The sequence below is a fragment of the Hippoglossus stenolepis genome, chromosome 12 (genome assembly GCF_022539355.2).
Source record: "Hippoglossus stenolepis isolate QCI-W04-F060 chromosome 12, HSTE1.2, whole genome shotgun sequence".
Taxonomy (NCBI): domain Eukaryota; kingdom Metazoa; phylum Chordata; class Actinopteri; order Pleuronectiformes; family Pleuronectidae; genus Hippoglossus; species Hippoglossus stenolepis.
This window is the reverse complement of record NC_061494.1, coordinates 23,206,224-23,232,460: the sequence shown is the minus strand read 5'-3', so window position 1 is coordinate 23,232,460 and position 26,237 is coordinate 23,206,224. Positions and strand designations below refer to the sequence as shown.

The 26,237-nt window shown below is 45.9% G+C and overlaps 1 protein-coding gene across 3 annotated transcripts in view; it reads left to right on the top strand.

The window, feature by feature from the left end:
- The window catches only part of LOC118118932 (WD repeat containing planar cell polarity effector), a 70,880-nt gene that overhangs the window by 17,781 nt on the left and 26,862 nt on the right, over positions 1 to 26,237 (top strand). For all 3 annotated transcript variants that reach the window (XM_047342355.1, XM_047342356.1, XM_047342354.1), the window contains exons 3-11: positions 822 to 906; positions 3,029 to 3,073; positions 6,002 to 6,052; positions 7,445 to 7,515; positions 8,601 to 8,660; positions 9,364 to 9,478; positions 14,502 to 14,638; positions 17,283 to 17,474; positions 25,092 to 25,695. In XM_047342355.1, coding sequence (XP_047198311.1) covers positions 846 to 906; positions 3,029 to 3,073; positions 6,002 to 6,052; positions 7,445 to 7,515; positions 8,601 to 8,660; positions 9,364 to 9,478; positions 14,502 to 14,638; positions 17,283 to 17,474; positions 25,092 to 25,695 — 1,336 coding nt within the window. In that variant the 5' untranslated portion in view covers positions 822 to 845. The remainder of the gene's footprint in view (positions 1 to 821; positions 907 to 3,028; positions 3,074 to 6,001; positions 6,053 to 7,444; positions 7,516 to 8,600; positions 8,661 to 9,363; positions 9,479 to 14,501; positions 14,639 to 17,282; positions 17,475 to 25,091; positions 25,696 to 26,237) is intronic.

Here is a 26,237-nt window from a genome sequence, read left to right as displayed (position 1 = left end):
CTTTTGAAAGGTTATATGAACTCCCTTACAAGGCCCTTCGGTTAGTGTGCCCCCCCGGCTCTGCCCTCGCATGTGACCCTCTATTGGCCCCCAGGAACCACAGTTAACTGAGTGGAGAGAAAATAACAACTGTAATGAAGAAGGAGGGGCCTCCAGCGCATCGCACAGCCCTGCTCCGTGTTCATTAGCTGATGCAAGGAATGCTGCCGGCTTTGTCTGAGCTGTCAGCTCCAAAGTGTGTGTCCGTCACTGCTCACCTGTGATGTGTGAACGAGGCATCGTGACCTTGCCTCGGTGTCAGTCGGAGTTCATTTTGCGTGTCTGTCTGTCGTTTTGTCACAATGTTTGTAGTTTGCCTTTTTTTGGGGGTAAAAATGTGCATTCACAGACGAGTTCTCACTCACGAGTAATACAGGTACAACTGGAACAGGAAGTGGCAGCACAGTTAGTGAGAACACCTTATACTCCTATTTCTACAATGAGGGTTTCTGATGTCACAATCGCTATAGGAAAAGTATCTTTATTGTCCATAATAAAGGTTCAAAATGACCACAAACACGTCCTTGTTGTGCTTTGATATTTGTTCGACACTTGAACATGTGGAAAATGTAATGTTTTATCCTTCTCTGTGCTCAGCGAGGCCGTCACATGTTGCATGTGTGAAAGCATGTATACCTACATACGAGTTTGACCCTTCAGGCATATTTAGGTCAATCTATTATGTCGTCTCACCGAGATACACATCTGTAGTGGTGTTTGGTCTGCCCTGTCTCTTTCTCCATCTTTCATTTGTTCCCTCTCTCCTTTGGCCCTCTCCACAGACTCGGGTTTCACTCCTCCGTCAGATGGCGTTCTGCCTGGCTGAGCTGCACTTGTGGTCCACCAAGAGCGCACTCCAAGTTAAAGGTAGCCCTTATCACCATGTTCCATCTCCCTCCCTCTCAATAGTGCTCCGCCTCTCCCCCCGTCTGTCTGTCCTCTCACTCTGTCTTGCTCTGCCTCCTTCTGTCATCGCTCACTTTGTTTTCACACCTCCTCCATCACCTCCGTACATCTAACTTTAACAGTCTGACTCTCAGTCAACACCAATTCTCACCCTGTCACTTTTCACTTTCTCTTTGCACTCTTAGAATGTTCTTGCTTTTGATGTTGTTGTATACATGAGATTCTTTATGATTTTACCACATCTGTTTATAAAATGTATGACAGATGGACGCCTCGCAATATCGATCACGATGTGGAGCCACAGTATCTGGGTTTTGCTTTTAAATGCGCTCAACTAATACGAGTCAGTCTCAGCTGTCAATCATGATGTTTCAACCTGTTGTTTTAGCATCAAATACTTAATTAAAACCAAATTGATCCTTTGACCCATCCACTAACACGGAGGAGGCAAAGTTTTCTGAATTTTTTAAGTGCACAGACTTACTCCACGATGTTTAGATCAGGACTCTGATCAGACTCCAATTGTCATAGTCGATAGTTCATTATAACTCAGGCTGATTGTTTTGGAATCGATGTTCTGCTGCAGAATGAATATGATATTTAATCAGAAGCTTCCCTGAATAAGAATCTGCACATCACCAACATGTATGCACTGAGATTTGCTCACCGGTTCAGTTTTGGGCAAAGTGAGGCGAGTGCAACTTTGACTTTTCTGCCACTTTTTGTGTGTTTTCTCGTCCCCACATATCGGTCCATCTCCTCTGTCTGACGGAAATGCTCTTTTTCTCCATTTTCTTGTTTTCTCCTCCCTTCCATTTTGTCTTGTCGTTCACAGTCTGCTGAGCTTTAGACAAAGATAGTGTCTCTCTGAGGCTGACTGTGTTGTGTGTTGTGTGTTGTGTGCAAGTGTGCGCCCGTGTTTATGTGTATACACGGAGGTATGACAGCTTGTATATCCTTGGAGACGGTGACATATCCTTTTTTTGTTTGTTTTTTTCCCTGCTGTGTGTGTGTCTTCCGCTATCTTGGAAAAATGTGGATGGATACATGTGAGGGACGAGGCCTGGTCGCTCAGGTGTGACGCTCCCTATCGCCAGCTTCCTTACATCGTCTACATCCACCTTGAAAACAAAAATATAGATTCACAGAAGCCGGTTCTATAATTCTATGTAACAAATGTTTTCTACGTGTAAAGTTTGTACAGCTGCATAACACAACAGACAGATTCCACAGACCTGAGCCACTGTGTGTGTGTGTGTGTGCGTGTGTGTGTGTGTGTGTTTGGGAATATTTGTTGGTACAAATACAGAATCAATCTGCAGTTTTGTTTGCTACTTCTAAATCTCAATTTGCAAACACGAGTAACTTACAGAGCTGTGAGAGCATCTGTATCCAGGTGCAGTGTGTGTGTGTGTCTGTGTGTGTGTGTGTGTGTGTGTTTGTTTGCGTGTCTGCCATCAGCTCTCTGGTTGTATTAGTGTGACCTGGCCTCAGGAGCAGCAGCAGCGGCAGCAACAGTAGCGGAGCGATAAAGAAACGATGTGTTGTGCGAATCCGAGTCTGGCTGCTTATGGTTTTGGGCCTGCAGGAATAACACTGACAAAAAAAGGCTCAGCTCAGCAATTTGTGTGTGTGTGTGTGTGTGTGTGTGTGTGTGTGTGTGTGTGTATCTATCAGTATTTGCACTTGTTTGTGTGTGTGTGTGTGTGTGTGTGTATGTTGGACATCCTGTATATATTTGCTGCCCGCTCAGTCTGTGTGTCTACTTTTAAATGTATATGGTGCATGTGTGTAAATCTGAGTCTGTCCCTCAGGTGGCGTGGGTTGAGGCACACTCCCGTCTTTATTAATACCCCTCTGCCCCCCCACCCCCTCCATTTTGACTCGGACCCCCTCCCACCTCCTCCTCCCTCACAGGGTCTTATCTGAACTGTGGTGCTGGCAGACGGGACAGGCCACTGGCTGATAGTGATTGTTTATCCCATGGTGCGAAATTGCTGATCTGTCTTCTGCTTTTTCCCTGACAGCAAGATGCTCATCTCTCTCTCTCTCCCTCTCCCTCTCTCTCTCTCTCGCCCCTCAGATACAGATATTGGCACCTATCAGTACCACGATAAAGGAGAGCCAGGTAAATAGTGTTTATATTGGATGTCTGTTTGTGTTTAAGATAAGTTGCATTTGTCTTGTTTTGGGAATGTATGGGATTTCCTTATATGTGAAGAAGAGATTTTTGCCGCCCCCTGAGCTCACATAAGATGTAAACACACACACAGACACACACACAGATTAATGGCCCTGCCTATTTCGCCTACGTCTTACACCCGTTAACCACACATACACTTGTCCACACAGAGGCTATTAGTATGTGGGATTTACACCCTGAAACCTTTATTGACACACTCACATGCACATACCACACACACTCACATGCACACAGGTTATTAGGCCTCCGAGGTTCTATCTCTTACACTCCCTGTGTTCCTGTTGACCCGGGGTCCTGCCACACAGCGATAGGAAAACTAAACTGTTGACTTTCTCCTAGATCACATAGCAAGAGGCCCCGCGTAGTCCAGCCTCATATTGCCTCAGGCCAGGAGGCTTCCCTTTCCATCAGGAAGTGCTCAAATCGCCCCCTGCAGTCCCCAACAGCAGTGGGGATGAGCCATCTCATCCGATGCTTTTTTTTCAAATTATTTTGCGCATTTGTATTCGTTTTTATGAGAATTACACATCTTAACACACAGTGCACGCCCTGAAAGTTACACTCTGCTGAGCAGGCTTGAACAGATCTTCATGAAATCAACCGTTTTCAAAATAACGCTGACTCCACAGTTACAGCTCAGAGGAAGGTGACTTCCGCTTGTAATACATTTTACAAAAGTACATAATGAATACTACATGTAGCCGATAGAGTCGAGTAAATACAACAGACCAGTGTGATTCACTCATTTAGACACAACATTGGCATATTATTAACTCATCAAGTCAATATAATGAACTCTACTAATTTGCTCATGCAGCAGATGTGGAGATAAACGTTTCCATTCATCTATAGTTGTGTTTATGACAAAGTTCACTCTGTTCTGACTCTTTAACAGTTACATGCACCACGTTATTCACGAGGTAGTTTCTGACGTGTCCAATGTCAGAGTTACCAACTTTTTCCACCTCAAGTCAAGCTTTAAAATGTTTTAGCAAATAGTATATATGGCATTTCCACTCTTATGCACAAATTGAAATGTACACACACTTTGTAGCATTGTGCGTTTGTTCTAGTGCACGAGGCCTCTCTCGCATTTGTGTCCTCTCTTCTTAAAGCCATATAGTTATCATATGTAGGCCCGCATCATTTTCCTCCATCAGTTTAGTGTGTTTTTTATTTGTGTGTGTCTTTTTATTTCCCCTTTGTCACTGTCCTTGTCCCTGTGCCACGTTTCTTCCTCTCTCTCGTTATTTCCTCGTCCTTGTCTCACTTTTTTCTCTCACCGTGTATATTTTGATCCGTCTCGTTTTGTGTACTGTCCCTGTGTCTCTTCCTCTCCCTCTCATATCATGGGGTTCTCTCTCGTCTCTCTCATCTGAGAAGCTGCCTTCTCTTTCATTCCAATGTTCAGTGGGGAGACGATGCTCTCTCTCCAAATCCTTTCATTTGGAGGATTACTAAAGTGTGGCTTGATATCAGAGTGGAGGGAGGAGAGGGAGGAGGAGGAGGAGGAGGGAGGAGGAGGAGGAGGAGGAGGGGTGAGACGGAGCAGAATCACCATCCAAAAGTATCACAACATTTTCACACAGCAGTGTAACGACAGCTCGGGTCATGATTCCACTGCATATACAGTAGATTACATTAGATTAGAGTCAAATGTGTGTGTTTGATATTTTGTGGGGGCACTGTGGCGTTCAGCTTCAACTAAGTGGAGGATGTGCTCAGTCAGAAAGATTCAAAACAAAACACCTCTGGAAACGTGGCTTCAGATCATCAGTGTTCCTCTTTATTCATAACTAGATAATCAACAGTAACAGAAGCAGTTGTAACTTGGACATGAAGTCACTCACAGTAAGAAGGTGATTGAGGTCATATGTCCCCAGGGCCCTTAAGCAGGAGGAAATGTTTTCTTCCAGTTTATTAGGTACACCTATCTTAAACCAATGCAGCCTGGGACCCCACGAGGGGGGGGGGGGGTAATAAGATTTAGTTTTGGTGTCTGTGGTGCCGTAGACTTGTGTTGCATAATACTGGTAGAAGGTTTGTGCTGGGTCTCTGTGTGGAGTTTGCAGACTGAGGTTGGGTTGAGTGGAAACTCTAAATTGACTTTATACATTGGTCCTGCGATGTGCTGGCGACCTGGTGTTCCCCACCATCCCCAGCCCCCAGATGCATGGATGGAATACTTCCAGATGTTTCTCTAATTTTGTCCAGACCATTGATATCAATTAGGCAGGGTTAAGAACATTATAGCTTGTAGGATTCATTCAAGAACAGTTGTATTAGGTTTTAGTTATTTGTACCTAATAAACTGGGAAGTGTGAGGATTCTCTTACTGTTTGCCACATACTGCATCTACTACTATGTCAACACATATATGAGCGACTACTCTGATTGGTTTTCTGATACTTCCACATCCCCCCAGCAGAGGGAGACCCAGGCTCATTGGAGCGACTAGGAGGGTACCCCACTGCCAACCCCCCACACCGCCCTCCCTCCCTCCAGCCTTCCCCACCCAGCCCCAGAGCAGGTGCCCATGTCTGGGCCTGTCTGGCCCCTCACCCCCTTATCTGATTAATACTACTAATCCTGGAGGTGTTGCTGCCTGCCAGAGAGGCCGGCCACCAGACTGGCCACTTTCTTGCTCACGGTGGCCGTGCCATGAGCCACTGTTGTGGGTTGCACTTTGCCAACACAGGCCCTTGGAGTTGAGGGAGATGTGTCATCTCCAGCTTAGTTTCCTGTTCCTCTTAAATCTACATCGTATGTAGAAAACAACAATCAAGCACACAATGCTCCTCTCATACCGAGAGTATCCCGAATCAAAACCTCCATTCTTTATTTCCCCCGCAGCCATTTCCCTGGAGCATCACTACTACAATGAGAAACTCCAATTCAGTGATGGTAAGTTTCCAACAGAGTGTGTGTGTGTGTGTGTCTGTGCACGTGTGTGTGTGTGTGTGTGCACGTGTGTGTGTGGATGACCATCTCCCTGAAATCGCTGTCCTAGTCAGTCAACTGTCCTACTTCCTCTCTTCTCTCTCCATCTCTCCCTCCCTCTCCTCCCCTCGTACTCTCTGATTTTCACCCGGTAGTGGAATACAAACACTCTTATCAGGAGACGAACACTCCTCCCCCCCCTTCCCCCACCCCTCCCTCCTCCCTGATTTGCATTCATCTATTTACCTCCTCTTCCCACTCCTTCTTAATAGAGAATCCCACTCCTTAATGGTTTGTTTCGGTGGAGATGAAAAGGGAGACTGTAAAATAAACAGTAGGAGAGTGATGGCACCGTATTGAAAACAGCAGTGCCTTCTCCCCCTTTTTTATATTTCTCCCACTGAACTTCATGCACATGTACAGGCGCAGATTCAATTAGCCGTTACCTTCCCTCCCTGTGTTTAACCACTAGATATTGCGGTGGGAAAGGGACGGCAGGGAAATTAAAACGAAGTGGCCTCGCTGTGGTACGTGTGGAGATATGTGCTGCAGACGGAGAGGTTGCATTCAGGAGATAACTCAAAAAGCGGCGAAAGTCTTCTCGATTAACTGCTCGCCTCTCTCCCACGACTTCATGTGTTTTGAAGGCACATTTTACTTCCATTAGAATATTTTTCCTCTCTCTATATGTGCAGCCGCATCAATCTGTGAGCTGCAGGTGTGAAGAGAGTGTTTCTGCTTTAGGGACACAGCAGTCAGAAATGTGATTGTGTTGAATGTGCGGTCGGAGATGGAGTTTCTCTGTAGAATCATGACTTTTACATTTAGTTTTTTATTTATATTTTAGAGATGGATATTGGAAACTACTGCCATTGTTGATATATATTACATTTCCCTATAAAAACAATAAACATTAAATAAGTAAATACTTAAAGACACTGTTGAGTATTGAGAAAGCTGCAACGCAAAACCATTGACTAGCAAAATATTTTCCCTTGATTGACCTTTGATAATAAACTAATTGTTTCAACAGTTACTGGGACTCGAGTCCAAACGGAACCAAAGTTTCTAAACTCTTAAAACGTGATTATTCTGCATAAACATTCCTGGACTGCTTCAGATTGATTTTGAGACGTCTCCCCCGTGTGCCTGCATCTCTTCCCTCCACCTGACGGACTTGTCACCACCCTTTGTTGCCCAGTTGCCCCCAGTTCATGCTTAGATCTCAACCCCGATATGAAGTTCAACCCTTTCCCTGGCACCTGAATTCCCACGAGTAGCTTTTCCCTTTTTCTCCTGTGTCTATGTTTAAAAGTTCCAGTCTCATCATCTTTCCGATTCTTCTCGTTTATTTAGCTCGAGGCTATTCGTGGACCCCCAGGAACCACCGACCAGAGAAGCTACGCGATTCGTTGAAGGAGTTGGAGGTACCCGCCTACTCTGTTCAAACCCCACCACCACCACCAGCACCGACCCTCCCGGTCTCCCCCCCCCGTCTTCTTCCTCCCTCTGGGGACTTTCGGAGTTTTCCCTTTCCGAAACGGCCGATTGATTAACAAATAGGGGCATTCTCTCTCCTTTCTCCCGCTGCCTTCACTCTCCCTGTCGTTCCTGTTTGTTCTCCTCTCTCCCGCTCCTCTCTCATCACCTCTCTTTTGGCCGAGCTCTGTCATCGACGGGGATATTTGAGGGGATCAGGGGGCTGCAGGCTGCCCCCTCATCCCTTCTCGGCCTCCCCTCCTCGTCTTCCTCCTCCTTCCCTTCCTCTCCTTTCATTCATCCCCCTCTTCCTCCACCCTCTCCTCCCCCCTCTCTTCCCCTCTGTACTTGTGGCAGTACAGACCTAGCTTTGTTTGCTGGAACCTGTCTGTGGCTGACACACACACACACACACAGGCACACACACTCTCCACCCATCCATCTCCCTCCTCTCACCCGTAACCATTGTCTGAAACTAGAAACACCCCAGCTCACCTCCACAGCCCACCCTCCTCCTCCCTCTCCATCCCTCTCTCCTCCCATCCAATCACCCCAGCTGGGTTTGGAATGTGGCAGGAATGACCGACCGTACACACACACACACACACACACACACACACACACACACACACACACACACACACACACACACACACACACACACACACACACACACACAAGCAGTCCTTACCTGCATCCTCTTTCAACTCTCTCCCACCCCTCCTCGAGCAGGAACTGTTGCAGTGGCCACCTGTGGAGGCAAGTGTCCAGCACAGTTTACCCCCGAGATGATTATTGCAAGAATGAGCGACACTGGCATCGCAAAAAGACGGAAACTTCTCAAATTGTTACACAAAATAATCACAGCGGAAGCAGACTCACTTCATCTGCTCTCTTTTCCAATATGAAATATAGGTTTTGTGACATGTTTAAACCCTCGTCTGTGTTCAGATGTGTTTTTCCTCTCGCACACCTCCGTTTGTTCTCGACCTCTCACGGTCTTTCTCTCTGTTTGTCCACCGCGCTCTTTCAGGAGCTGCTGCAGACCAACACCTGTGTTCACACCAGATGGCGAAACAAGAACTGCTGCCAGGTACACACCCTCCTCAGCCCACCACCTTCTGCACACACACACACACACACACACACACACACACACACACACACACACACACACACACACACAGAGCTTTAGGTAGTGGCAGGAGGTGATTTGATGTCCCCTGGTCAGCCTCAGATAAAGAACTTTGAATCAATTAAATCAAATAGGAAACATCTAAAACAACATCAGAATAATTATAACTTGACACTTCTTGATCCCTTGAGGCTTGTTCTCCCTTTTTGAACGTGTGTAATGTTTGATTTGTATAAATTGGTCGGCGGTCTTGCTAAAAGCAGGTTACTAAATTGTGTCTGTGTTATTCAAGTGAGTCTGAGAACCGTGCTCGGCTGCTGAGCTCAAATCAGTTTCATTTATACAGAACAGTATCACTGATTTGTCTGTACAGCATTCGACTCCCTCTGCCTTCAGACACGTCTCAGATGAATACAACTCAAGAAGAGATCCATAGGTGGGATCCCCCTCCAGGACTGAGAGGCTTGAAATGCGTAATCACAATATACAAAATCCGGATGATGCTCGTACAGTAGTTTCAAACATTTACTCCCTTTTTGCTTCTCTGATATTCTCTATTTGTCGTGGTTCGGGCTTTATCTAGTTTTACCACTGAACTGCTGTCATATTTGTCATCTGTGTGTGTGTGTGTGTGTGTGTGTTTTATGTTTCAACCCTGCAGTTGATGCTGCGTAGTGGAGTACTGGTGACTCTGAACCTAAGTGGACCTCAACTTAAACAAGTGTGCATAGACCGCACATTGGTGGGCAGACTACCAGCCAACACAATCACTGATGGTTAGTACACACACACACACACACACACACACACACACACACACACACACACACACACACACACACACACACACACACACACACACACACACACACACACACACACACACACACACACACACACACACACACACACGCTCTCTCTCTCTCCATCTAACTTCAGGGAGCGAGGGACCTTGTTCTTCTCCTTTGACAAACACTGTGTGCGTTTATTTGCTTGAACATGTTTTAAATCTTTAATTCAACGACAGCATCCAGTGCAGTTGAGACATTTTTGACTGGTTTTGGTTACTTTTTGTGCCGCTGATGCTAATTCGTGCTGCTGCATAACCGACATGTCTATTATCACAATAAAAAAGGGAACCGGTGGTTTTATATATGTGCCTTAAATATTCAAGAGGTTCTCTGTGCTTTAAGCAGATTTAAGGACACAAACATCATTGTCTCCACGGCCGCTCCAACAATCTCCGTGCTCGGTCACACACAAACAGGCAGAGACGTTTGCATTCAAATGTCTCGCATTATATTTTAAAACCATGAAACCATCAACAAAACACACACACATACACTCGCACACACGCATGTCGCACTGTCCGTGTGCTCACACCTGCTCACCACACATCTACCCTACACATACATGCACTAAATCACACACACACACACACACACACACACACCACTCTCCTCAGCACTTTGTCAGGCAAACAGTCGCACTCACCCAAGTGCCGACTCACACACGTCGCAGGTGCCACAGGTGAGCGTGGCGACTCTGCAAGCTAATTGCGGGCAAATCCTTTTGTGCTGTGTGTGTCCAGGGGCCTTCCCTTAAGAGCATCCATCAGTGTTTTTCCTCCATTGCGCGTTCCTCCGGGGAGTACCCCCCCCGCACTGCGCTCGGCAGACCTCTCTCTCGCTCGGCAGACCTGGCAGGAGAGAATAAGGGGCCGTGGACACCGGCCCAAATCTGCTAATTATTTCTTTCTTTCTGTATCAATTATTTGTTCATAACACCGCCCTCCCCACTTCCGCCCAGGGTCTCCAGACACCTGATAAAGCCCCCATAGTGCACACACACACACACACACACACACACACACACACACACACACACACACACACACACACACACACACAACCCCTCACATGCTCTCTCACATACACACTTCCAGGCATACACACACTCATTCTCACAGAAATACATATGTAATTACAAGTGCACACACTCTTTTTTTTTTTTTTTATGTCGACCAACAAGCACTTACTGTACGTCCATTTTTATTTAGAGGCACACATGCACAGAGACTGGGGTGCACACGCACACACACCTTGGCACATACTTAGGAACACACTTACACACCCAAGTACACACACACTCATTCACCTCCCACTGCGCTCCATTCAAAGCCTTAGAGGCACTAATTATTAGAGTAATGGTTGTGAGAGGTTGGGTTCCGGGGATTTTGTGTGTGTGTGTGTGTGTGTGTGTGTGTGTGTGAGGGGTGGGGGGGGGTGGGGGGTAGGTTAGAGGCTGTTCTCACATCTGTCACTTGTTAAATTAGCTTGAGACAATGCCAGAGCCAGACCAGATCACATCGTTCAACACATTTACAATTACTGAAACAGTTCACAATAAGTCAGGGTGTGACCGGTGCAGTGTTGTGACAGTGTTGTGCTACCAAGTGCAGAAATGATTTGTTATTGTCTGCATATAATTGCAGTGTGCAGTTTGCACTGCACCTCCGAAGTGTCAAAAGTTCAAATTTACTCCACAAACAAACTTTTTTTTTAATATCAATTAAGCTGTCGATCATTGTCTCAGTAAATCAACTCATGATGGAGTGAAGAACAAACGGTTGGTTGGTTGAATCTGTCCGTGAAACAGAATTTGTCATATAACATTAAATTGTGCCTCAGGTTGGTCTTGTTGCAGCTGAATGCATGTGAGGTCACAGTCGGGGGGGGACGACACACTGTCAAGAAAGGTAGATGTAGAATGTCGCACTTTCCAAGAGAACGATGCACAAACAATTATTATTGATGCTGCTGGGACTGGTTTGCAGAGACGTGGTCACAGAGGTGAACAAAGACTGTTCTCAAGCATCATTACAGGTATGTGAGCACAGAGTGTAGCTTTCACAGGAACACGCTCTGACAGAGGTGATGACAGTTGACAAGTTTTGTGGTGAGCAGAACCAAAACTGTTATTAAGTGTTTGTGTCAGAGCAGTTATAGAGTGGATTAATGACACGTCACAAGACACTGGCATCGGACGCATTAAAGGACATGCACAAGAAAGCACTGGTTTTTCACTGAGGCCCGTTGTTGTGCACAGGATCACTGTTGATCCGAGGGAGGAGTCGCTGCCAGTTCAAGCAGCTGCAAAGGTGTGATTCTGAAAGAGAGAAAGCTTCGAGGTTAGAGGTTTCGGGACATTAAAAGCAAACTAAGGGGGAACGGAACGTATATACATGTCGTCTAATGTAGAACCAGTTGATGTGTGAGAGTTTCCTCTCAAAACCAACTTACCCAAACCTGGAAAACCAGTTCTAGTCATTGCATGAGAACGGTTAGTGTGATTTGTGTTTAATAATTCAGTATGACCCTCAAAGGATATGATAAAAATCGAGATTAATAAAAAGTATTTTGTTTACTTTCATGTTCATAAATAAAAAGTAAGAATCAAGTTCTCATGTGAGAACTTGGAATAAGCAAATATTTGGCATTTTTATAAAAGTATAAATTACTTTCCTTTTAATCAACTAAAAGATTAAAACTGAAGTAACTATGTAATGACGGAGAATTATTTCAATTTTTTCTGAACAGGGTTTGGAAACTTTCTAAAGCCAAAGTGCGTCTGTGTATAAATGCTGAAGAAAATCCCTTTTTTTTAATATTTGCATGGTTTGAAGTGTCTGTTTGTTCTGATGTGTCTGTTTCTGTGTTAGCCTCACTGAGTCGACCAATGAGCAGCAGCCAGGTCGGTTCTTTGTTTCACGATGTGACAAAGCACGGCTTACTCTCCCCTCTTAAACTTTCTGTCCTCAATGCCGGTTGCGTCCGTGTTCCTTCCATGAGCTCAGATTGCATCACGCAGAGCTGCAGATTACACATATTTTACACCATCAAAGTACAGCAGCCTCCTCTGGCTGTCGGCTGGGCCAAACTGTGCATATGCTCCACGATTAAGCAGCCTTAAGTGATTTTTCATAGCCGGTTTCATTTACCCATGTTTAAATGTGCTTTGGTTAAGCCCATTGGCCTCTTATGTCAACATGCTGCTGAGGAGATGGCATTAAATGGATTTAGGCGACTATCTTTGTGTGTGTGTGTGTGTGTGTGTGTGTGCGTGTGCGTGTGTGTGTGTGTAAGACAGAGCGTGCGTGTGTGTATGTGAGGTCAGACTGTGTGCTTGCTTTGATTTGTGGTTGCTTTGTTTTATGCATGTGGTTGCAAATTTGCAAGTTGAAATGTTGTGTGGCACTGCATGTGTAAAGCATGGTTCGAGGCTTGCATGTATATATGTATATGTAGCTATCTGTGCATGAAAGTGCCGGTGTGTGGGTGTGTGTGTGTGTGTGTGTGTGTCTGTGCGTGTGTGTGTGTGTGTGTGTGTGTGTGTGTGTGTGTGTGTGTGTGTGTGTGTGTGTGTGTGTGTGTGTGTGTGTGTGTGTGTGTGTGTGTGTGTGTTCTCGGGGGTGTGTCGCGGTGGGTCATGAAGGTCTGGCCCTTAATGCCAAATCAGCCACCTGGTCCCAGATTGGGTCACAGCCTGATTTCATATCCTTCATTTGGGAATGAATGGGATTAATCTTAATCCCGTAGACACCCATAGAGATCAATACTAAACTGCATTTAACTTGATTTGTCTGTAATCTATTACAAAGACGCTTACCGTTGCATTAAGCGTTGTTTTCGCAGAAGCCGCTGCAACAGTAATGGCTGTAGTTTCTCGTGGTTTAAGCCTTGAACCAGTTTTCATTACAAATGCTTCATAATCCAGCCTCAGCACAGGGACAGGGACTCCACTGACCTGATTTAAGACGCTAGTTTTTCTGTGTTTTCCTGCAATGTTTCACTTGCCTCCTGAATATTTGCATATTAATTTGAAATTTCCACACACCAGGATGATTTGAAGTGTAATCATACCAATACCCACACATTTATAAATACACACATGCCGTGGTTAATTGCCGGTTAGATTTCTAAATCTCGGGGTGCAGCCTTACTCGTTCAACTCAAAGCAGGATATCTGAGAGACATGTGTAACAACCCCCCCTTCCTTTCCATTTAATTGGTTTCATAAACAGATTAATTTGAAGGAGAGGGGGGCTTAATTGCTAATCAGCGTTTCCACGCAGCTCCTGAAGAGTTGAACAGGATCAAGTTTCCACCACAAAAAGGTCTCAGAGCCTTCAGTGCTCCGACAGGAGGGAAGAGAGAGAGAGAGAGAACAGGGGAGGAAGGAGGTACAGAGAGTAGGGAGGGGGGGGATGGAGAGGTGAAGGGAAGAGACTGAGAAACTAGATGGAAAGAAAAGTGAAGAGAGGGAAAGAAGACACAAGACTGAACTTCTTCACTCTATGACACAGATATTGACAAATCGTACTGTGGTTTAATGAGGTGTTGAAAACGATCAGACAAAAAGCAACATGTAGATTCACACAGACACAGAAGAGGATTTACAAACAGCAACACGGTCTGAGTCTCTATCAGTTAACGAAATGAAACGGCAGCAAAATGACCAAAAAACTCACATAAATTCATCTAAAGTGAGTAAATTTAAAACTACTGATGTTATTAAACCCCATAACTTTGATTGAACAACTGTAACAACCCTTTAATGCTAAAAATCTGAGAATGTAAATCCAGAAAGTCTCTAGAAATTGGTTAATTTCACTTTTAGTCATATTTTTCCTTTGTAGTATTTTAATTCCACTCTTTGGACTTTAAAGTTCAATAATAAACATTTGTTTTATTTAAATCCTGACACTAAGTGACGTATACGTGATGATGTCATTCCCAGCGGTGCTCTGTGATAGGCTGATCCTGCTCTCCTTCCTGGATCAGAACCAAGTGGCTGCGGTTTACCTCAACAAGAAGAACCAGGACGCCCCAGACAGCGGCAGGAGAACAGACAAACTCTCCCCCTCTGAAATCAAGGTACAGTAGAAGGCCCTGATGGAGGAGTCCACTGAAAGCACGAGTAATGTGTGTGTGTGTGTGCTTCAGTGTGTGCATGTGTGCACTGATGTGTTTGTGAAAGAGAGAAGTAGAAAGTCAAAGGAAGGACGAGACCAAGCGAAAGATGAGAAGAATCAATGTCCGTCTCCCCTCTCGTCCAAATTCCTGTTCTCATATAAAATGAAACCGGAAACAAGGACACACCTCAATATCACAACTTTACCATTCAGTATTTTCTCATTGCTGCGTCAGTTCGATACCCACATATCCTTAACATGTGGTCGTATACAACATCTCCAAGCAATGAGTGTTGGTCCAGTGTGTGTTTGTATCTCTGTGCACAACAGGTAGGTTCCATGTGAGCACCGTGGGATTAGGCCTCTTACTGTGGGATCAGTGTGTCCGGGTCTAATTCTTCTTTCCTGTTTCTGTCTTTTAATCTCTCATAAAGTTGTGCACTGAGCGGCAGTGTGATTTCTGTCTGTCGGTGTTATAGTAACAGGTCTGATGATGTGCTGTCCTGTCCTGCCTCCACCAAAACAAAACCCCGCTGCGTCCTCCCTCACTCGCTGGTGAACCGCTCACCCTGGCATTATCACATTACTGCCAGACCCTTTTGTTAAAGTGTGTGTGGGTGCGTGCGCATGTTGGTGTGTATAAAGGCAATCGTTCCTGCCGTGCGTCTGTCTCCAGAAGCAAAGTCCTGATAAGACACCCCCCCCCACCACGGCCACTACCCCCCTAACACATACACATCCATTCAACCACCACCCCCACACACCCTGTCAATACATGTGCATGGAACCTGCAACATACACATGTGTGCACACGCACGCTCAGCGACCCATCCCCCCACAACAAACACACACACACACACACACACACACACACACACATTGCCCTGGTCCAGTGGGCTAAGCTGGAGAAGGGAGAGTGGGGGGGCATTGAGGGGGGGCGCTAAACTAATCCAGCCCACAGAAAGTGGTTTTTGATTATTGCTGACCAGCAAACGCCAGCAGGAAAAAAAACCTGGAAGAGGGGGAACGGTGGGCAGGGCCGGGGTGAGGGAGAGGGTGTGCGGGGGGGGAGATAGAGTGTGTTATTAACCCGCTGATTTTCAGATTTATTTCTTCTTCTTTTTCCATTTCTAATCTGTTAGTGATCTCCCGTTCAGCTATTTGGGGCAAGTCTTTGTTCCCGTTATCATCAGATGTTCTTCCATCATTTTCCATTCGTCTCTGTATTTTGTGTCCAAAGCAAATTCCCTCCCCAGGGGGCGAGACGGGCAGACATGGACCACTGAACCTGAAATCTCTACTCATACAGTACAGCTTGTCAATACACTAATTTCTGCATGTTCTTGGCCTTTTTTTTTGTACTGAGGAGTATGTGTTTCTTACTTATTTAATTTCTAAAGACATTCCCACATTTGACAACCCCCTGTACCATCCAGTGGGATTTAGATTTTACATCTGACTGCTTCTTCCCTGTGTTTCAAACCTCCCATTTATCTGTAAAAAAAATCCAATTATTTTACTTTTTCCCCTCTTCTTATGTATGCCTTTTGTTTTGTCCTTCATTCCCCCCTTCGTTCAAGCATGATTTATTTCTCTATTTCCATTTCCCTGAAGCTGAAGTGCACAAAGCTGGTCATCACCCCTCTTCCCTCGTTCTGTCCGAATCCAAACAATCTGATATTTTTGTCATTACCACCTTTTATTCCTCTCTCTCTTCCCTCCTTCACCTCTGCCTTCCCTCTATCTGTCGCATCCTCACCACTCATCTGCACCATGACAAAGGTCATGCACGTGTGTGTGTGTGTGTGTGTGTGTGTGTGTGTGTGTGTGTGTGTGTGTGTGCGGTGCGTGCGCGCCAAGGTATGTTAGCCATCGACTCTGGTAACTGGTTCATTGTATTTGTGAGTGTGACTGGAGATTAACACTGTATGAAAGGCCTGTGAATTATATCGGGGTGTGTGTGTGTGTGTGTGTGTGTGTGTCTGCATGTGCGAGTGTGCTCTCTGAGCATATCTGTGTTTATATGCCATTTTTATGTATGTACATGTGTGTTTGTGTGCATACATGCATGCATTCATGTACGCGTCTGTGTGTGTGTGTGTGTGTTTCTGTGTGTGTGTTTGTGTGTTTGTTTCTGTGTGTGTGTGTTTGTGTTTCTGTGTGTGTGTTTGTGTGTTTGTTTCTGTGTGTGTGTGTTTGTGTTTCTGTGTGTGTGTGTGTGCCCCGAGCGCCACGAGAGCTCATTACCGTGCGTCTCTTTGTTGTGGCCTGTAGAGCGTAGCAGACCTTCCCAAAAATATGCACATCACTAAAACAACAAGCCCGACAGAACAAAACACACACAGACATTAATAATGGAAGATAAAAAAACAACCTGAGACATCAGCACAAACACAATCAAGGAAAGACAAGAGGAATATTTGAGGCTCCAGAAGTTTTCGAGCCCTGAGGTGATGGAACAGGCCGGAGACGAGAATCAAAATGGATGAATCACCTCATGATGGTCTCCTAACTTCCCCTTCTTCGTGAAATACACTTTAAACTGTGTGGGTGTGTCTGCCAGTGTTGATGTGGAGTGTGTTGTCCGTTTTGTCTTCCGTGTCCAGGTGGTGTCCGTGGAGGTGGGCTCGCGCGGTTGTCGGCTTCACAGACGCGTGGCTCTCAACCGTCTCCAGGATGTGGCGCTCTGCTGGTGGAAGTTAGACGAGGCCGGCGAGGAGCTGTGGCCCTGGAGTCCTACAGACACACACAGGAACAACCTGGTCCTCCTCAGCTGCTCGCCCACTGAAGGTCTCAAGGTAAACATCTGCATAAAGTCGTAGATCTGAGATCAACTGTCTCTCTCTGCCAGTCGAGGTTATTCCACCTCCTGGAAAATCCTTGATGCCCGGATCGGAACGTGGAAACAACCCTTTACCTGTGTACGCATATGGAAGAGGTCGAAGGAGTTTGTCCATTCAGCTTATGTGTTTTGACTTTGAGAAAGTGTATGACCTTGTCCTGTCGGAGAGTCTCACGGGGGTTACTGCAGGAATATCAAGTGGTACAACAGCCGGTGGCGTTCTTGTATAAATGGAGCAAAAGCTGTGTCCGTATTTTGGCAATAATTCAAGTACGCTCTTGTTGAATGTTGGCGTGCCACTGATTCTCTGTGTGATTCAGAGCCACAGACTAGGAGTGCAGAGTGTCCTCTTCGGCGACCTCGGTATCCTGCCAGCAATCCATCAATGTATGGAAAATGGAGGATTGCTCCCTTTCCTTCCACCCGGGATGCGAGTTGCCATCCCAAGTGAAGGAATTTAAGTCTCCCCTTCACAAGTGATTGTTAGATGGAGCGCGGGGTCGACAGGTGGATCTGTGCAGAGCTGGCACGGACATCGGTATTGTGTGAAGGAGGCTACAGCGAAAGGAAAAGCTGTTTCAACCCCTCGTCTGTGAAATGAGCTCTGAGCGGTGGCTGAAGGAGCGAAGCAGTCAGCGTCTAACTTCTTCTTACTGTAGGGATCTGACTCAAACTCTTGTTTCTTCAAAGTCATCTGATCGGGATGCCTCCTGGAAACCTCCTCTGGAGATTTCTTCTGCCTCAGGGAAAACCCACAACCTGCTGTCAGGGTTACACATCCCACCTGGCCTGAGAACACAGGAAGCTCTTAAGATCTGATGGACAAGGCTGCTACAGCAACACAAACCTTGAACAGTGACAGAACCCGGATAGATGGATGAAACAACTGATCATAACATGTAAAAGACATAAATATAAAACAGTTTGTGCATTTAAAATAATCATTCTATCATAGATGTAACACAATAATCTGATACTGATCACACTGAAATAACACTCGCCTACTTGTTGCACTTTCTGACAACTTGAAATGGTCAAATTTAGACTCACACACACACACACACACACACACACACACACACACACACACACACACACACACACACACACACACACACACACACACACACATTCATACAGCACTTGTATATCCTGCACTTTTTCTATCGTACTCCGACACAGTCATCAGGGGACATGTGGGGTTCAGTGTCTTGGAGTTGCTGGGATTGAATCCCCGACCCTCCGGTGACTGGATGACCCGCTGCCTCCTGAGCCAGAACCGGCTCCTCGGCGTTTGATAATGTGAAAGCCCTGATGGATGTTGTTTGTCGTGGTTCATTGATGGACAGAGTTATTTTCTTGGAGATGATGAAGAGGCTTCTTCTCGGTGAGGAAGGTTTGAATTCAGACACGAGAGACGATGATGGACACAAAGTATTTATATTCTGCATTCTGCATCCTGTCCTGTGGCATCGTCTTCTATGAGACAGAACATGTCTCATAGAAGATCACAACTCAAGCTGTTTGATTTGTCGTGCACACACACACACACACACACACAGTGAGGACACAGTGAAGACGGTGCTGTTGCAGTAGAGTCCTGTGTTGCATGGATGGGATTGGGGACGGTGTGTTAGTCACCTCGAGGGTGGCACCTCTGTGTTGCACCTCCATGTTTCACCGTATGAAATAAGCAGGAAGAGCTAAGCTGCGGTGCCGCGTGGAAGCAAACGCCCACACACTCACACACACGCACAAAAAAAAAAACACAAACCCTGCCCGTGACCCTGTTCTGTGTCAACCTGGCCTCGTGCCCACAGCAGATGAAAGATCCCAAATTACCGAACCGAGCTTAACTCTCTACTCCTCGTACCGTGAACCTCGGTAAGCGTATGCAAAATATTCACCGCACCAGAGAGAGAGAGGGAGAGAGAGGGGAGTCTGGGCGAGGGAGAGGAGATGAGCATTACCAATCCGCATGCGAGGAAAACACATTCACGCAGGAGAGAATGAAGGAGGGATGGGAGGTGGTGGTGGAGGTGGTGGAGGTGGTGGTGGTGGAGGAGGTGGGTGGGGACACATGAATATTGAAATAATCAAAGCAGATGCTGTTCGCTGCTTTTTCCGCTTCTTGTTTTTGGAACGCTCTCCACATTTATCACACTCCTTCACCTAGTTTATTCTCTCTGTCTCCTTCAACACCCCCCCCACCTCCCCCTGTTCCTTCTCCTCCTTCCTTCCTCCACGCTTCAAGAACATTAAAGTCTCTTCGTGGGGCTGCGGCATCGCGCTCCTAATGAAAGCGTTTGTTGTCATTTTTCAGATGCGCGGTGTGAAATTAAGCGAGCAGTTTATATAAGAGCCGTGGCAGGAATCAAACGCCGGGCACACATCGGGAGACGCCAGCTACTTCAATCACTTCAAGCTCATATATATGTTCCTTTTGTTCGGTTCGCTATCTGCCGCACTAAGCCAATTTTCTAGCCAGTCTCTCGGCATTTAAAAAAAAGTCTGATTTCTTTCCCTATGTGGTCTTAATTCATATGCCCCCTTCCACATGCTGATAAGTGGAGCCAAGGCACACAGGGGGTGGAGGGTGGGAAGTAGAGGAAAACACATACACATAGTTTGTTTTTATACGATCAGTTAACGTTTTTTTAATGATCCTCCCTTCATGTTTCCTCTCTTTTTAACACCCCAGCCCCCCACCCCAACAAATACACACTCATACACACAAACAAACCATTTCCCTGGAATTTAATAATCTTAATGAAAAGAAAGAAGCAGAATTATTTATTTATTTTATTTACATTTTAAGTCAGTTCTTTTTTTTTTTGTGTGGTTGTTTGTGAAGACGTCTGTTTTGTTTTTTTTAAGGCTCCGTTATCTGTCACCCAACAGTTTCTCTGCGTCCGTGTGATTTCTGCTGTCTTTTTTAAATTATTATTGACGTCTCCTGCAACACAACAAGAACCTGAACAAGACCATGCATTTAAAAAACAACCTTGACTTAACTCATTTGCATTGAGAGAACGTGTAACTGCACAACATTAGATATATTCCACAACCTGCACTTCACTTCCTCCTCAACGGGGAGAACACTGTGGTGAAGTACGAGTGGGTTAAGAGGCTAAATCACATGTAAAATGGGTGCATTTGCCTCTAAAACATCAAATATAGAGAATTAAATGTGCAGTAAAGCATGTGCGGTAGAAAGCACATCTCCAGCAGTGCACTGGAGTCGTAATGTGGACCATGAAAGGGTCGAGTGTGGAATCCAAAGAGCAGAATTACCCCCAAGCTCCACTGCCTTGTAAAAAATCTCACAGGAAACACTTGTGCTGCAGTTTCGGGGGCCGAGTGAAAAATATTCCCTCTGCACTCTAATTATGTTCAGTGGCACCAATTATGACAGTGGAGGTGTGAGGGAAATTTTCAAGGTTTGGTAATCCCGCCCGTGCCTGTGTATTTTCTCACATCAGTACCTCAACTCTTAACCCTAATTCACATACCTAAAACTTCCCATCCACCCCCCCCCTCATCCCTTCATCCCTCGTCTCTCCTCAGAGTCCCTCGGCCGGTCTCTCTCCGCCCGTCTCTCCCTGTCTTTCTCTGCTCCGTGAGCTGGAAAATTGGCTTCAAAAGGCCACTGCTGTGAACAAGGGCCAGCCACACAGTCGGGCCCGTCCGCTTTATCTTTCACGCCACGGAGGGGAAAAGAAGGAGAGAGAGAGAGAGAGAGAGAGAGAGAGAGAGAGAGAGAGAGGGAGAGAGAGAGAGAGAGAGAGAGAGAGAGAGAGAGAGAGAGAGAGAGAGAGAGAGGAGAAGAATGGAGAAGAATAGTTTTGACCAGTCACTGAAACCAATAACCAGGAGAAAGCTACTTACTCGAGGACTCTCTCTCTCTCTCTCTCTCTCTCTCTCTCTCTCTCTCTCTCTGCATTTCTTCCTCCGTCTCTGTCTGTCTCCACCCTCTTCCTCACTCACTTCACTTTTCCCTCTTCATCTTTTGTGATTCTTTTGTGGTCGTTCTGTCTCCCTCTCTTTCCGTCTCTCTTTTCCTCTTTAGACCTTATTCATCATTTTAAAAATTTTTTGCTCTCATGCAAATGCAAGGAACATGAGTTCGCAGGCAAACAACACTTTTTGTTTATGAATACATCAAAATAACACATCTCTGCTGTATTTCAGAAGCTACAGGCTTTTGTTTTAAGTCCCAAATTAAACATGTTATCAGACTTTATTCTCGTAGCAGTTGTGTAAATAGATAGAACCAATGCAGACAACACGCACCTCTGAAAATCCCACACTTTAATGCATACAGTGCGATTCATAGTGCAGCCAACTGAGCACGCAGCTTTAAAACTAGTCCGTCATCTGCAGCTATCTCATCATTTCCCTGATGTTAGTGTTTCATCACTTTACAGCGGGCATGTAAGTGTTTGCAGTTTACGCCACAACCCCCGAGAGCCCTGAGTGCTCGCTCTCTAATCTCCTAAATCAGCTGCGTTGCCTTCAGGTGCATTTCGCTTGCCTCCGCTCAGTCCACATGAAATGGAAAACGCGGCGCAGCACGGCCTCGGAGATGACCCAGAGTCGAGATGCAGCTGTGCTGGCTATGATAGGTGTTGTGACTGTAAATGTGTGACAGAGTGCAGTCGGTGCTTTTGCGTCGAGGCTGCACTCTGTTCAATATTTTTGCTTTCGGAGACACTCGAGGAATTTTTTAACCAGTCATGGTCCAGGGCACAAATCATTGTGGGTCAAGTTCAGTTGCTAAATATTGTGTAGTAAATATTTTAAATGTCAAGGCCTTTAAATATATTTAAGATAATCTTGTTCAGGTGTAATGAGGCTGCTGCTCAGAGACGTATTTACAGTATAATGATTATGTGAATAAGGAGTTTGTTTAACAAACTGTATCTTCAAACATCACAGTGAATATAGGACATTCCAGATCAATACGTTGGTGTTTGAGGCCCATTACATCATAGAGAAATACCTTTTATTGATTGTCGTGCTGGTTTGAAAATAACTTTTTTGTTGTATTAAACTGAATAAATACATAATTGTGGTCAACAACATGATTTCATAGTGAAACAGACGACACTGTAGTTGTGGACATAGTAATTAAAGACGCTTGTGTAAATAAGATTAATGAAACAGAAACAGAGGCGCTTAAAGCTCTGTCATTGCTACTGGTGGCCTTCTTCTGGCAAATCGTTCTGGTTCCAGCTGTAGTTTCACTGTCATTGTCCCTCCATTGCTTTATGTTGGGGTCTATGGCCTTAACCAGGAGATTGTAATAATTTGCTTTGCTTTAAGATCAGGAAGTAACTCAACCCTCTGTCTGTCTGGTCTTCAGGGAATATAACCAGTTTGTGTTTTAATGTATGAGCAGTCGTACCACGGGTTGAATGTTTGTTCAATCTCCCTCATCGTACTTGTTTTTATTGGGTAGACAAAATAAACGCAGGACCCAAACACATATTTGTCTAGATCTCAATTAAATGATTGGCGGTTGAACCAGGTCATGCAGTTTTTCCTCTTTGCCTCTGAGCTTTAGCTGACGCTGCCGTCCTTCTCCTTTCCCCCTGAGAGACACGGAGCTGAATCCGCTGAATCAGCTCCACCTCATCCCGGATGGTGCCACGGTAGCAGCGGGCAGCGGGCACCAGCGAGCCGGGCACGGGATGAAAAGCAGAGGAGGATCAGATGTGGTTGTTGGAAAGGGGGGGGGGGCAGTGTTTGTGGAACTGAAGTAGGACTTGTGATTCACGTGACGGCGTTCTGTGGACGAACTTGACGGATCCTTGCTTTCTTTTTTGTTTGTGTGCAAGTTTATTTAATGGATGTGTCACTTTGTCCCTGCAGAAATGTAGCTATCCAGAGAACGACACCCTCCCTGGAAGGCTACCCCACCTCGTACATGAGTTGAGCCCTCTTGCCTGCTGGCTCAAATAAACACACACACACAGCACCCACCCCCTGGGGAGCAGCAGGAGCTATAGCTCGGGGGGGATTATGGAGAGGAAAAAGCTTTCAGGAGGACAGTCGTCTGCTTCTCTCCTGCTCCTCCATGGGCAGGCAAAAAAAAAACTCCCTTCCTCCCTCTAAGTCCCTTTTTTGGCATTGCCTGCCAAAAAAAACTGTGCCGGGCAGCTTTGCAAAAGGAAAGGAAGGCAGGCAGGCAGCCTATCCCTCTTTCTGTCTACACGGCGAAAAGAAATGGGCTCATTTAGCCAAAGCTGCCACGGTTAATGCAGAGCTCTGATAGAGGCTTTGGTGAGGTGAAATCCCTCCTAAAAAGCTCTGTTAGAGACTGTGGAGCTGTTGGGCTGCCGTCTCCTACAAGCCGCTGTCTCCTGTCATCCACCTACAGTGCCTGGTGGCTGGTGGGTGTTTTATCGACAGTACCACCCGTGACACGGCCTATCTCCGTCAGTGTCAATGCCTGCTTGCTTAGCAGGACCATTGTGCCCACTCCCACCGACTGGTTTTGCTCCAGGAGCGCATAATCTGAATTCTGTCTTTGACCAATGGTCAAATGATTCCAAGCCTCCTCCCTGTGTCGCCCTCTTTGTGTTGGAAAGCGCTCGTTTCTTGTCATTCGCCATGTCAAGTGTTTAGCTCTTGGCTCTGCACACAGGTAAACAGACGTTTATCACAAGGTGCTGGGTGCCAAGCTGTGGCATGCTCAGGGAGAATATGTTTGTTGACCTTGAGTTAAAATGCAGCGCTTATCATTAGTTGTCTTGACTGACAGCTGGGCGTTGATGAGAAAAGTGTACGGCTCTATTTCTTCTATCTCCAGGGGGTGCGGGGCTGCTGCCACGGTATGACTCATTTCTCAGTCCTTCTCTCGCTTGTTCTCTGTCTGTGCTTTTTTAGGGCGTCTTCTAATTCCTTCAAAGAAGAACAAGTTTAAACAACAACACAATTATGATATTAAGTTCCAGCCTGGCTGCTTATACAACTTTTAGTGACACTTAACTACTGAAGAGATGCCAAAGACATAGAAATAAATAAAAGCGAGCATATAGACGTATATAAACGTGGTAGATTTGTAGTGATGTGGGCAGAATTACAGGAATTACAAATTGTTTTCCCACCATAAATTTACAGGGGAAAGTTTACAGGAACTCTAATGTTCATACACTTGGAAGTCTCCCACGTAATCAGATCCTCCAAGGAGATCCACGAAACTCAGAGGAAGGAAGGGACATGGGCCAAGAAATATCCCGTACAAGTTTGGGGAGGATCTCGGATTTCTTTTTCACTTTCTTTAATTCTGTGGATTTTTTTTTGACAATTTTCACCAATTGCCCAGGTAATAATAAATGGATGTTAAAGAAACAAAAGCAGACATGCAGTATTTATGTATGATAAACATGATTGAGAGCGATTTGGTCCAGCTGCGTATCCCATTGCACATATTGAACAGTCAAAACGCTGAAAGGAGAGAGACAAAGAGGAGAAAGAGTCAGCGCCTGCCGTCAGTGCACATTCTGAATCCTTTGACCTCAGGTTCCTGGAGGATGTCAATTGTGATGTTTCTCTTTGTGTCTTTCAGGTCCTCAGCTCCGTGCGGACAGAGGGACACCCCCTGGACTGTGGCTTCAGCCTGCTCCAGCCCTACCAGCTGCTAACAGTAGAGCTACCCTCGAGACCCCAGGGGACCGAAGAAGGGTCCCGGGCTGACTCCTGTGTGTACGAGTGTGCACGAGGCCGCCTGCACCGCCTGTCCGTCACCCGCATCCCGCTGCCATCCCAGCCCGTTACCTGTTCACGACACCCCTTGGAAACCACGCTCCTCCTGGGCCTCAGTGACTCCTCCTTGGTCCTGTACGACCAGCGCCGGGGGGTCTCTCTCCTGGCCCCCTGCCCTGTGCCACCTAACCTCCTGGCCTGGCACCCTGCCGGAGCTGTGGTCGTGGTGGGGGGAGGCCAGGGAGAGCTGGTGTGCTTTGATGTGGGCTTGGCCCCTGTGAACATGGCACTGGTGGCGGAGGAGGTGGCTTCAGCCGCTACGCTCCGACTTGCTCAGCACCTGCGCTGCTCCGGAGGCCTGGAGGGGCTGCAGTGGGCCACGGGCCTGGACGGAGGCCCGGAGGGGACAGATATGCTGATGTTGGCCTTTCATGACGGACCACTGGCAGTTCTGAGATTCAGACTAGGTAGGAATAAGATTCAAGAATGACACATGACTGAATATTGTCAAATTCAAACCAAAACAACCTTACCTTTTAACAATTTTACTTTGATCGCTTAATTTGTCTTTAAGTCTCATCTACTATACGTTGCCCTAAAAAAAAAATCCTCAAATTTAAGATACTGGGATCAAATGTTTAGCAACTTATATTAATTACTAAAAACGGAATAATGGGATCTTGATTTAGTTTCTGTTCACAGGGTGATAGAAGTTAAACGTATCTCAATATGTTGAGCAAACTCAGGGTCTCAAAGAACAATGAGAAGTATCTACAAGAGATTAATGTGGAAAATGTATATACATACTTTAAAAGAAACCGTGAAACTACACATAGTCAAAGTAATGCAGTCTGAAGGCACAGTTACTCTATAAAGGTTTATAAAATGAACAGGGGCATCCAGGTCAATACAATGATTCTGTGTATGAACAAACCCTCCTCACCATCTTCGTCATCTCGTTCTAACGAAGGAGTCTTCCTCCCTTCGGAGTCTTCCTCCCTTTCGGAGT